Source organism: Schistocerca americana, chromosome 3 (assembly GCF_021461395.2).
Source record: "Schistocerca americana isolate TAMUIC-IGC-003095 chromosome 3, iqSchAmer2.1, whole genome shotgun sequence".
Classification (NCBI taxonomy): Eukaryota; Metazoa; Arthropoda; class Insecta; order Orthoptera; family Acrididae; genus Schistocerca; species Schistocerca americana.
Window position 1 is genome coordinate 805674024 of NC_060121.1, and position 14088 is coordinate 805688111.

Here is a 14088-nt window from a genome sequence, read left to right on the forward strand (position 1 = left end):
ATGCTGGCAGATAGACTCAAATGCAATCCACGAGTATTTTTTCATTAACCATCCTTGACATATTTGGGGTTCAAACCCCTTGGCAGATGGACTTGCATCAATGAAGGACCAAGCCGCAGCTGTCATCTGTAAGGAAATCATGTCTAACACTGCACGTAATGCGTTATATGGTTTTTTAACAACTTACAGAACTACCCTATCTGAAGGCCACAGCCCAGCCAAGTGGCATCTGGCCACTTATCACCAAAATCTTTGGGACATGCCAAACCCACTGCTGACACACAATATCATTGAGGCCTCTCCCTTCCAGGTGGGCACTCTGGTATGGGCTTGTAAGTTTATGCCACCCTCCCTAGATCCATGGAATGCATCCTCCACTTGCCAGGAGTCTGTGACAGTTACCACGGCTTTCAGCTACAGATTTTGGCGGTGCTGTCAAAATCAGCTTTACCTCCAGTATCCCGGTCAGTAACCACCTGCTCCTCTGCCCCTTGCAGATCCTGGTTCCATGGTGACTCTTGCATCTTCCATTCAGCCTCATCCTTCCTCGACCTTTCACAGCAACTTCCTCATACGCTGACACGTGGCACCTTTCCTGGTGGCCGTTCCTTTGGACCGTGCACCACCTGCATCTTGCAGTGATGCTACACAATGTCAGTATAGAAACTAAACAGCTGGCGCAACATTACTATTGATCACTGTTGTGTCACTTGTCATTATCTAGCATGTGCTTGGTCATCTGAAGCATCCTCTTGATGGGACCAGACCACAATCAGGCATATTAAGGCCCATACACATGCAACGATCTGCCTGCGCAAATGCCTGTGCATGCAACTGATCACCACAAATATTTGTGTGACCCAAGTTCCAATTCGCTCTCCAACTGTTTGTGAAGAAACGAAATTTCAGTGGCAAGCGACTACACCCTTACGCAGTAACCTTGAAGGTTATTTCATTATTCAAAAATGGAGAAAATTCAATTACGGTCTGTGTTTGCAGCTTGTGTTGCAATAAGGAGGAGGAGGAGGAGGATATTAGTGTTTAACGTCCCGTCGACAACGAGGTCATTAGAGACGGAGCGCAAGCTCGGGTGAGTGAAGGATGGGGAAGGAAAGCGGCCGTGCCCTTTCATAGGAACCATCCCGGCATTTGCCTGAAGCGATTTAGGGAAATCACGGAAAACCTAAATCAGGATGCCCGGAGACGGGATTGAACCGTCGTCCTCCCGAATGCGAGTCCAGTGTGCTAACCACTGCGCCACCTTGCTCGGTTGTTGCAATAAAACAAGTGAACAAAATGCCAGAATCGTGAAGACAGATGAAAATGGTCTACATAGTGGCTGCTTCGGCAAAGCCAGTTTTCAAACATATATTTACTTCATGAGCAGCAGAACTAACTTGAGGACAGGTGTAATTATTTGAGAGTAAATTTAGAAATGTTTGATGCTTATAACTCTTAGCATAATGTTGAAAAAAATTTGTTTGAGAAGAGCAAATTCTCCATATGACTGGCGAATGGCAATGAAATTGGCTCAAATGTCTCTGAGCACTATGGGACTTAACTTCTGAGGTCATCAGTCCCCTAGAACTTAGAAGTACTTAAACCTAACTAACCTAAGAACATCAAACACATCCATGCCCAAGGCAGGATTCGAACCTGCGACCGTAGTGGTCGCGCGGTTCCAGACTGTAGCGCCTAGAACCGCTCGGCCACCTCAGCCGGCGATGGCAATGAGATTCCTGGCAATTGGAGCTACAAATGTCCAGAATTTGATACTGCAATTTTGAAACAAGCATTGTGTGAAATCATACCCAACACACCTGAGCTACTTATGAAGTCGTGAATGATGATTTTATGATGTCAATTAAAGTACTGTACCTCGATTCTGACAATATACAGATCCCAGGCCTAGTTCTACCATTTTAGAAGTGTGTGAGACACAGTGTATTCTTAGAAGTAATATGCGTCGTCAGTGAGCTAGCTGAGATTCTTAAGTCCCTGCCTGACATCTAGCAGCAACTTTTACACCGGAGTATAAAATTCCATTCTGAACTCTTGACAGAAATTCATAATAATAGATTTGGAAAATTTTACATGTAATATTGTGGTAGCAGGTTCTGAAGTTCACCTCTAAATCCCTCTCATTATGAACCACATATTATATTAGGAAGTAAAAGTAGTGTAATAATAACTTTGTCCCTGAAGGCTCTGTTTGAAGATCTTCCATTGTCAGGTTAACAAAATATTCTGTCAAAACTCTTCTTTAGGACAAATAGGGCCTACTTTTTTGGCTACACTGTCACAACTCACAGTACATTATGGTGTTGGGCAGTAGCGAGTGAAAGTATGTTAGCAATGCCATGGCACCAGATTGAACAGATTTTGTTACTTTGCTTTGCTCTTTGCAGTAAGCATTCTGCCATGAATTTTTCCTTTTTTTTATTATGTAATGTTTGTCTGTTTGCTGTACAATCAACTGCTCATAATTTTTCTGTTAAAGAATCATAAGCAGCTACCGTCTTATCCCTATTGCTATATTCCCTGCTTTTAATTTTCCATAAACATGTATGGCTCCTACACATTTCAATAAAGTTGCCAATGAACTACCAGTATCTAGAACACTGATGTGTGACTGCCATTTTAAAATCCACTCTGCACACACAGATGAGAAACACACGAGTGAAGGAACAGCTGCCTGAAACACCTATTAGTGACATTTTTAGTGATCTCCTGTCCACATGCTGTAAATTGTCTGTGCAGATGTGACCTGAACCCACAGATTTCAATAATTTCACTCAAATTTCCAACTATAACTTACGAGTTTGCACACATCTCATGTCTGTGAAAATCTTCTGTTTACATGCAACAATCTGACCGTGCAGATGTGGTGTGCACACACATTCGTGCGCATGGATAAGTGTGTGTGGATGGGCCATAAGACAGTCCAGGCTTAGGTGAGTCTTGTGATGTGAGCTGTGTAGTCTGCAGCAGGCGTGCTACCAGTTTAACTAAGGTGTTAATATGGTGTACTTTATTTTTCATAGGCAGAACTTCAATATGGTATTGACTGGACTTGCTTTGGTTTTTTGGTTGGTTTAAAAGTGTGTGTGTGTGGGGGGGGGGAGACAAAGGACATGCGCTAAAACTTATAACTCATATAGAATGATAAAACCCACCATCACGTATAAAACATAAAACTAAATTAGCTGATTAGGCATTGTCGGCTAAAATTAACGGCAACGAGGCCAGTAACTGAAGAGTCAGTCGCAGGGCAGTCAAAGTGGGACAGTGCATCAGAATAAGGGCCACTGTCAACCAGGCGCCACACCGACACCAAGGTGGGTCATCACGGCGCAGGAGGTGGCCATGTCTCACCCAAGCGCGGCCAATGCAGAGCCGGCAGAGAACTACAGAGTCCCTGTGAGAGGCCTGCATGGAGGACTACCACACATTCATGGTCTCCTTAATGGCACGCAGTTTGTTGTGCGTGCTGAGGTTATGCCATTTCGTCTCCCAAAGCCACAAAACCTTTTGGTGTAGTACTGAACGCAGGTCAGTTGCAGAGAAGCTGATCTCCTTAAACGGTTTCCGCATAGCCTGTTTGGCCAGCCTGTCGGCAAGCTCATTGCCTGAGATTCCAAAGTGACCTGGGGACCAGACTAACACCACAGAATGACCGGACCGTTCCAGGGCATAGATGGACTCCTGGATGGTCGCTACCAAAGGATGACGAGGGTAGCGCTGGTCGATAGCTTGTAGGCTGCTCAAGGAGTCAGTACACAGAAGAAACGACTCCCCAGGGCATGAACGGATGTGCTCAAGAGTATGAGATACAGCCACCAGCTCGGCAGTGAAAACACTACAGCCATTGGGCAAGGAATGCTGTTCAATAGGTCCTCCATGGACATATGCGAAGCCGACGTGACCATCAGCCATCGAGCTATCAGTGTAAACCACTTAGTGGCCTCGGTACATATCAAGAATCAAGAGGAAGAGACAGCAGAGCCGCAGGGTTAACCGAGTTCTTAGGGCCTTGTGAAAGGTCCAGGTGAAGCCGCAGCCTAGGTGTACATCATGGAGGTGAAGATGAATGGACCTCAAGCAGAGGTGGTAAAGGCAAGGACTCCAGTTCGGAAAGATGGGATTGGACACTAACTGAAATCGGAAGCCCTGACCTGGGCCACTGATGTGGGAGATGAACCGCCCAGGGAGGGGAGGGGGGGGGTGAAGGAGATGGTAATTTGGATGCGCGGGGAACTACAAACGTGTGCAACGTAACTGGCCAGCAGTTGTGCGTGCCTAACCAGCAATGGAGGGACTCCGCCCTTCACCAGGACGCTGGGCACCGGACTTGTCCGAAAAGCTCTGGTCTCTAGGCAAACGTCACAATGGTGCACTGGGTCAAGTAAACGCGATGCTGAGGGCGCCCCCAAACCATAAACCAGACTCCCATAGTCAAGGCAGGATTGAACAAAGGCTCTGTAGAGCTGCAGCAGCGTAGAGCGATCTGCACCCCAGATGGTGTTGCTCAGGCAGTGGAGAGCATTGAGGTGCTACCAGATCATCCACTTAAGCTGACAAAGGTGAGGAAACCAAATCAATTCGGCATCAAAAACCAGTCCTAAGAATCAATATCTCTCCACTACAGTGAGTGGATCATCATTAAGGTAAAGTTCTGGTTCTGGATGAACAGTACGATGCCAACTGAAGTGCAGACCACACGACTTTGAGGCCAAAAACTGAAAACCATGGGCTAGAGCCCATGACTGCGCCTTGTGGATGGCTCCCTGTAGGTGCCACTCAGCAACACCAGTACTGGTGGAGCAGTACAAAATGCAAAAGTTGTCTGCATACAGAGAAGGTGAGACAGATGGGCCTAAAGCTGCTGCTAGACCATTAATGGCTACTAAAAATAGAGAGACACTCAATACAGTGCCCTGCGGGACCCCATTTTCCTGGATATGGGGGTGGGGGGGGGGGGGTGGGGGGGGGAACTATGGGAGGCACCAAAGGCGACAGGAAATTTTGGCTAAAAATCAAGAGCGGGCCTCGGAGAACCCACTCATATAATGTGGCAAGGATATGATGTCACCAGGTGGTGTCATACGCTTTTCGTAAATCAAAAGAGACAGCAACCAGGTGTTGGTGTCTGGAAAAGGCTGTTCAGATGGCAGACTCGAGGGCCACAAGATTATGAGTGGTAGAGTGACCCTGGCGGAAGCCACCCTGACACCTGACATGGAGCCAGTGCGTTACGTGACTTCAGGACCCAACCCAACCACCGACACACCATGCGTTCCAGCAGCTTACAAAGAACATTGGTGAGGCTGATGGGTGGATAGCTATCCATATCAAGTGGGTCTTTGCCGGGTTTGAGTGCTGGTATGATGGTGCTCTCCCACCAGTGAGATAGAAAGACACCATTGCACCAAATCTGGTTGAAGATGATGAGATGTTGCTTTTAGTCAGATGAGATATGTTTAAATATCTGACGGTGGATCTGATCTGGCCCAGGAGCTGTGTCGGGGCAATGTGCAACGGCACTGAGGAGCTCCCACTCTGTAAATGGGGCGTTACAGCATTCACTGTGGTGCTGGATATCAGGTGCAACCAAGCATACAAGTCCATTATCATCGTCAGAATAGAAAATGATACTGCACAGTTGAAGAAAAAAAATGCACCCAGCAAGGTGACCTCACCTAACAGCTGAAGAATGAGTAGAAGTGCAGATCCAAGTCGACAAACGATGTGACAGGTCTCAGCGCATGATGGACATGATGCACCATGTAAGGCGCCTTTCCCCAATTGGCTCGCTCTTCGGGATAATTTTGAAAAATGGAGGTCCAACCCTACAGGGGACCATCACAAAGGCCGAAATGTGAGAGAAACTATTCAGTCGTGTCTTACGACAGGCAGGAATACCTCGCGCCTATTCTAACCCGCAGGGGGACTTGCTTAGGAATATGGAATTAAGTTAGCTTGCACTGTTTCCAAGGAGCATCTTTGATTATAATAAACTGGGGTAAGTCCTGACCAGCTCTTGACGAACTGGACCAATAGGAAATCCAGGATGGACTGTGGCTTCAGTTGCCAGAGACTGTGGTCGTGTGTGTGTATTGCATCTGCCGTGTGTGTGTGTGTGTGTGTGTGTGTGTGTGTGTGTGTGTGTGTGTGTGTGTGTCTCATCTGTTTTGACAAAGGCCTTGTTGGCCGAAAGCTTTTGTGACAGTCTTTTTCTTGTGCCTATCAGACTCAAGATCTCCACTATATCTTGACTAACTTACCATTATAAAGCAATGTGTGTCTAATCAAAGTGCAGTCAAAATTTATTTCACTTCCTGATATACCAGTAGTACAAATTCCCTCCCAAATTTTTTTCACCAAAATCTTCACAGATGAGTTACCACATTTGGCAACTGTGTCTGGTCCTCAGCATCTGTTTCTGCTGGTCACTTAATTGTTGTAGAGTGTTGTTGTTGTTTTGGTCTTCAGTCCTAAGACTGGTTTGATGCAACCCTCCATGCTACTCTATCCTGTGCAAGCTTCTTCATCTCCCAGTACCTACTGCAACCTACATCCTTCTGAATCTGCTTAGTGTATTCATCTCTTGGTCTCCCTCTATGATTTTTACCCTCCACGCTGCCCTCCAATACTAAATTGGTGATCCCTTAATGCCTCAGAAGATGTCCTACCAACCGATCCCTTCTTCTAGTCAAGTTGTGCCACAAATTCCTCTTCTCCCCAATCCTATTCAGTACTTCCTCATTAGTTATGTGATCTACCCATCTAATCTTAAGCATTCTTCTGTAGCACCACATTTCGAAAGCTTCTATTCTCTTCTTGTCCAAACTATTTATCGTCCATGTTTCACTTCCATACATGGCTACACTCCATACAAATACTTTCAGAAACGACTTCCTGACACTTAAATCTATACTCGATGTTAACACATTTCTCTTCTTCAGAAATGCTTTCCTTGCCATTGCCAGTCTATATTTTATATCTTCTCTACTTCAACCATCATCAGTTATTTTGCTCCCCAAATAGCAAAACTCCTTTAGTATTCCATGGAAAATGTCTAGCATAAACAGAGTGAACACTGTATGGCATATAGTCAATATAATCATAGACACTTCACTTCATTTTGAGATATGTGAGTCAATGTAAGAAGACCTTAAGCACAGCAAAATTGATTAAGTAGGTATTAAACTACAGTCCATCCAAAATTTTCTGTTCTGAAAGCCATGTAAAGCAGAAGACTGCAATGAATATAAATTCACAAAAAATGTTGCAAATATATATCTTTTCATAGTACATTAAAAGAAGAAGATGAATTTGTTAGCCAACGAGGTAAGAACTGACTTAATTTTTCCATGAAGGAGACGAGTGTTGTACTACAATGCTAAGACGAGGGGGGGGGGGGGGGGGGGTTCCTATATTGGGGAGGGGTTTCCTATATTTAAACACTCCCTCATTAAAGCAGTGGTGCCTAAGGGGCAGAGTTTGCCATAGTAAGGAGGCACTGCAGACTACATATCAAAAGTCCATCACGGAAAAAACAATTCACTAACTTACAGTCAATACTTCGAAAAGTTTCACATTTTGTTGGGATAGAAATTCTAGTAGTCAATTTGATTAGTATGCAAATACTTTAGTGGCACATGGTATGACAATGCATTCACTTGTTTGACTAAAGGTGTGATTAAGAACTTAATAGCCAAGTGTTGTTATGATTTAGCAGCAAATTGCTTTGGCGACCCAGCCCAAGCACAACTGGGGCCATGAAATTTCGTTCAAAGGAGTGCACCCAAGTATATCTCAGGCTGTGATGCTTCATAATGCGTAAGCTACCTATTGTTCGATAACTGGACTGGATCCGTATGAGAAGAATGTATGGATGCCTTGTAACCTATCCTTTGACAATTACCACCCTCTACTGTCTTGACTGATTGAGCTTCTGTGCTGCTTGAATGACACAGCGTTAAAAGGTATGGGAACAGTCTGAAATAAATGGTGGAGGACTCTTCCAGGAAGGCACAAAATGGCTCAAGAAACTATTACTAGTGCAACTATCAGCAACTGGCTTGTATGCCAACACTTTCCTGATGATATTCTTGCAGCTGAGATGAAACAGCATCCAACACAGGTTTGCGAGATTTGTCGGAAGAAGGCCACACAATCTATTGGCAAAGCAAGCATGAAACAAAGCAGCTGATATTTCCCTGACTGCAACATACTTCTGTGAAAGCCAGAATGTCTCTGACTTCATTGTTGTGGCAGAAGTAACTGTTGGTCTGTTGTGTTTGATTTGTCATCAAATGCCAGAACTAAAGGTACTAAAGGCCCACAGGTATGGCAAAGGTCTCCCCACCCTTTTCATTGCTTGATGTTTCATTAAGTTCTGATACATTTCCATCAAAGCTCAGTGGCTTCTCCAGCTGACAATTATCCGCTTTATCATCAAAAAATACTGGCACTCCAGACAGGCCACACATACAGTTGAATTTTTTAGAATCTTATCAGTGAAGCAATCTGAAAGGCATTGCTCATCACGGACCCATGAAAATATTGTATCACAGCTAATATTTGATGCTGCTTTTGACATTATTGTAAACTGTGTACAGTTGCTGATGGATTATAATGCTTGCTTTTTACACTAATGGTTGTGGCACACAAAATGTTCAAATCGCTTGTAATTCAATTTTAGGTCTTAATGTTCAAACTGTGTAAAAATTAATTTACAGCCACACATTACAATTCTAGTTAGAACAAATATTAACCCTTCAACCTAATTTACAATATGAAGCCAATAATAATAATCATCAAGACAATACAATTATATTAGTATCTGAACAATGGCCAGGTCAAACTTTATTTTCCACATACCTGAATTCTCCAGTAACATATTTATCCCTGTCTTTAAATACAAGTATTGAGGTTTTATAAATCTTGATCGCGTAATCCGTCCCAGATTTTGAGGTAGCGTGATACACATTAGCTTCTTTGCCAGTAGAAATACAGCCATTTATTTCAGAGATGACTTCTCTACTAAGCAGTTTGAAAAGTATCATCCGTGTCCTGGGATCCATAACCTGCTCTGCTGTCGCTCTGTCATGTTTATCTTTGGTACGTATCCTTTAAAACAAAAATGATGATTGACGATTACCAGTGAGCGCGTTTATATTATTCTAAAAAATTGCCTAATTGCAATAACTGTCGCGAAAGTTCTAAAATGAAAAATTTCTTTTTATTATAGAAATTATGTACATATGCACTATACAGGGGCAGCATAAAATTGGTCACCAACTAATTTTACATCACACTAGTAATTATGTCACTATCGATTAAGTTACTCAATGAAACTGAAAATTTCAGTGTCAATATTTCAAAACACTATTTTGAAAATAAAAAAATGCTTCAAGACATTAATTATAAGCACTAACCTGTCAGAATCCAGTTTTCTACTGCTTTCTATTAAATGATTTAAAGCATGTGATGGTAGTGCTGGTCCTTCATATCTTTCAACATTTATTTTATTTAAAAATTTGTTGAACAGTTTATCCTGTGGTTGATAATCAATTGTTTTTCCTCCTGCATTTACTTCATAATTGGAATCTAGGTAAGTACTGACTGAGTGTTCTTTATTCTTCTGATTACATGCTGGAAATTGAATTTACAGTTATTAAACGTATCTAAATATATAAGTGACTACCATTGTGTAGGTGCTTTTTGTAACTAAACACCTGTTTTAAAATACATAAAACTAAAGTAAATATAAGATTTTTTTTAAATCAATTTAACAACAGCTCCAAATTATAAAGAAAAATGTAATCACTTCATTTCAGGGTGCACTTAGAGTGGAGGGAAAAAAACAAATATAAGTAAAAAAAAAAATTGAAGACGGGTAATGCAACAAATACACAGTGATCGGCATATATGTGACATCCACATCCGAGCAGTTATGAGCTCACCTATGTTTTATAGTTATTAGCATTATGACAGATACTGGTTCAGCACCTTCATTTAAGTGATTTCTTGTGTAATTGTGTCTCTGGAGCACAATTAATTTATTGTCCATTTCCTTGCATTAACATGTTCTTCTATGACACTTCGATAACCTGTATTATTCTCCACTTTCACAATTGTCCATATTTCTATCTTCCAAAATCCACCACTGTCTTTCCTGGCACACACTTCACATGGCTATAATCAAATGTGTTCAGTACATCAACAATTTCCAAGATTATTTGGGATTGATGCCTGTCCACCAGCATTTGGGATTGATTTGTGTCTACCTAATGTCACAGACTGATATACATTCATATTGTTTTCTGAAGACGACTTTCGTGTCTATTCACAGAAGAGTTACGGCCTCATTCCACGATTTCATTTTACAGTACTAATCATGGGCACTTACGCTACTGCTGTCAGGTTTGGTGTCCCCCTCCCGTAACATTCCCAATGACAGTGGATAAGCACAGGCCAACAGCAGATGATAATTCATTTATAAATCCAACTGTATTTCATGAAGTAAATGTACATCCCATAATAAACAGTTCACTGACTACATATGGTACAAAAGTTCTCTCAAGCTCATTAAAGTATAAATCTGAAAGCTAAAACGTTTTCCTTCATTCTGTATGCATAAGAACAACTAAATACTTCTGCTTTTTGGCGAGTCATCCTCTTTAATCAAAAAGCGTTTACTGTATAAGGTGGTTAAATGGAACCACTTGTGCATCCCCATCAACCAGTCTTAGCAAAGAAGAATAAAGTACTGTTTTATAGAATTATAAATGCTAACAGTGTCACACTATTGGGAGAGAATTTACAGAATGAACAAGGAGAAGAAAGTTTACTGAGGACAGTAGAAGAGAAATTTAATTCCTTCTCTAAAACTATTTTAATAACCCAGTTTTCTTTTGTAACGGGAAAGAGGTAATTAATGTGGAAGTTGAGACATATAGTGGTTAACATCTATGGTCAAAGTATTTTGTGCCAGGAAAAGCTGAATTAAAACAAGTCCATGCTTATTTTGATATGACTCACACGAAGGACTTCCAAAATTGCAACTATATGAAGCAATCATGAGCACAATTTGGAACTGCACGAACAGGAATAAATGTTTACAAAACAGATGCTGCCAGACACTTCAAATTAACAAATATGCTACAGTTCATGTGAAGAATCAACTATGAGGAAGTTTTGTACAAAATGGGCATTGCATTTGTTGAATTCTGATCAAAAGCAAATATGAAATGCAATAGCTCAGCAATTTGTGGACCATTTCCAAAGTAAACCAACTGATTCTGTTTTTCAATATTTTGCTGAGGGCGCAACATGTGTTCAATTATTTACACCATAAATTAAAAGGGCAATGAAAGAAGAAAAAAGGTAAAAGTGACAATATTGTGATTAATTTGTCACCTACCAAATGGTAGAACAATAACTATCAATTATCATTAAGTCTTCTGAACCAACTTTATGAAAAACAAGAAAGCTAGATTACAAACTCAGGTACTATAAGTAAAGAACAATGAAATATCAGTGGTATATAGCATGCTCTTACATATTACCATGGCTTAAGATCATTATGGCTAGAAAAGTTATGAGTCATCAGACGGTAAGCCAAATAGGCTAGTTGAATGTGGGTATTCACAAACCTTCCATGATTATACTCTTGACCCTGGAGTGGGAAACTGCCCCTAAATAGCAGAAAGATCAGCAATTATCATAGGCTTGAGGATGCAGAAGGCAATGGAAACTGCAGCATTAATGACAAAATGGGGCATGAGGCTTTTAACTGAGAAACTGTCATTATGGTCACTCCACTGGCAAAAGTCCCAGATTTCTATGAGGGAACTTGCAAGGAGATGATTACGAAGAAAAGACTGAAATACCAATGAAATGGCCATATTCTAGGAGTCTGAGCATGCACTGTCTGAAGTCCTATTTGTGGTTAAGAAGTTAACAAAAATCTGAAAGGGGAAATCTAAAGGATCAGACTAGATATAGTGGAGGGCAGTGAAGTGATATGGAAAGAAAATAACGATTTTTAGTTAGACAAATGCAGGGTAATATTAACAGCAGCAGAAAATAGCTGTGAGAGAGTACAATTCAGTTAGAGCAGGGAGAATTTACTGTGAAAAGGTCAGAGATAGCACTATTCTCTTCAAAATATAAGGAAACTAGCACCAACAACAATTCAGGTTTACAAGCTGGCGTAATAAGCACAAGATTAACAGGCAGATGAAGTACATAACAATACCAAATGTGTAATTCATTACTTAAAGAGAGAGGAAAATATAATAATTAATGGGAGAACATGGACTCAGTAGTAGAAATTAGAGAGAGAGAGAGAGAGAGAGAGAGAGAGTGAATTTTGCTATAAATTACAGCTACTGATGGTGAATACATTGTACAACACTCACAATCAATGGTATATTTGGGAAAGGCCTGTGAGGGGAGAGGACAATTCCAGCAGGCTTACATCATGGTCAGGCAGATTCAAAAATACCACAGTGGATTATAGGACACACCCAAAAGCATATACAGACTCTGATCACTATTTAGAAAAGATGAAGATTAAATTGAGTGAAGATGGATCAGCTTGCAAAGGAATAGGATATTTAGGTACAATACTGTGGAATGAGGTGGTGTGTTTGAAGTTCTCTAAGACAGCAGACACTGCTATACTAATACCATAACAGACAGTTATTTTGAAGAAGAATGGACACCTCTAAAAAAAAGGCAATCACAAAAGCTGGAAGACAAATATAGGTCCGGGGCAGCGGGCAGGGAGGAGGGATGGAATGGTCACCAAGAGTGACTCAGCATACAGAAAAGTTAAAAGAATCTTCAGTGAAGCAAAGGCATCAACATCGTAAGTGCCATGGGAATTTCCATCTATACGCTCTCACCATAGATAATGGTGAGAGCATATAGGTGGAAAGAGTGCACTTAATGCCTTTACGAGAGGGAAGAACCATATCATGGCATGGTGGAAAAAGAAATGGAAGTTGATATGGAAGACATGGGATCCAGTATTAGTGTGAAGAGCTTAACAGAGCTGAGCTTTCAAAAACTTATGACCAAATAAGATGGAAGGAAAATATTCATTGCTTTGCAATTTCTAAAATTATTGCACGAGGGGGGGGGGGGGGGGCAGGGAGTGATGGCAGTATGACTACTATTCAAACTGGTTTGCAGGTTCTATGAATCTGGAGATCTATAATTAGACTAATGAAAAGTATTATTTGCACAATCCTGGCCATAACAATGTTACATAAGAGTGAGCACAGTCACATCATCAGCTTAACAGTTCACACATCCAAATTGCTGACAAGAATAGTGTCTGTTACATAAAGATCAGTTCATTTTTAGGAAATGTAAGGGCACAAGAGAGGCAGTTACACGCTGTGACTGATGATGGAAACAAGATTTAAGAAAAATCAAATATGTTCATTGGATTTGTTGATAAAGGAAAGCAATTGACAATGTAAGTTGTCACAAGATGTTAAAAATTCTCACCTGTGCAGTTCAGACAAGCTGGTGTTGGTACAACACATCCAGATGGCATAAGAAGTGAAGCAGTCATTGAACTGGAACACACTGTATTGGGCAGCGTGTTCTGCAACTTGGTCGTCCTGCTATCTCTTGGCCATAATTTGTCAGTAGCCATTCATGCAGACAGTTTGTTGATTGTCATGCTCATGTAGAAAGTGACCCCATTTCAAAAATCCAACAGAATCTCCATTCTCTCCTCAAATCCTTGGACCCTTCCCCTTGGAGTCTATCTCCCTCCTCACTCCTACCATTCCTATCTGCTTCCAACCAACCAGGATGCCCCATTGGGGCTGGTTACTGTGCCCCACTGAGAGACTCTCCGCTCTCCTGGACAAACACCTTCAGCTTTGTTACCTGTAACCTAGCCTCCTGTATAAACGACAGCAATCTTTCTCCAATGAATCTCTACAGTTCCTGCCCCTTTACCACAAAGCACCCTGCTTGTCACTATTGATGTAAACTTCCTCTACACTAACATCTCAAATGCCCATGACCTTGCTGCTACTGAACGCTACCTTTCCC

The 14088-nt window shown here is 41.6% G+C and overlaps 1 protein-coding gene across 1 annotated transcript in view; it reads right to left on the reverse strand.

The window, feature by feature from the left end:
- The window catches only part of LOC124605416 (serine/threonine-protein kinase RIO1), a 118203-nt gene that overhangs the window by 83693 nt on the left and 20422 nt on the right, over positions 1-14088 (reverse strand). Inside the window, exons 3-4 of the mRNA XM_047137068.1 lie at positions 9444-9660; positions 8887-9135 (exon numbers count right to left, since the gene is read on the reverse strand). Of these exons, the coding sequence (XP_046993024.1) occupies positions 8887-9135; positions 9444-9660 (466 nt within the window). The remainder of the gene's footprint in view (positions 1-8886; positions 9136-9443; positions 9661-14088) is intronic.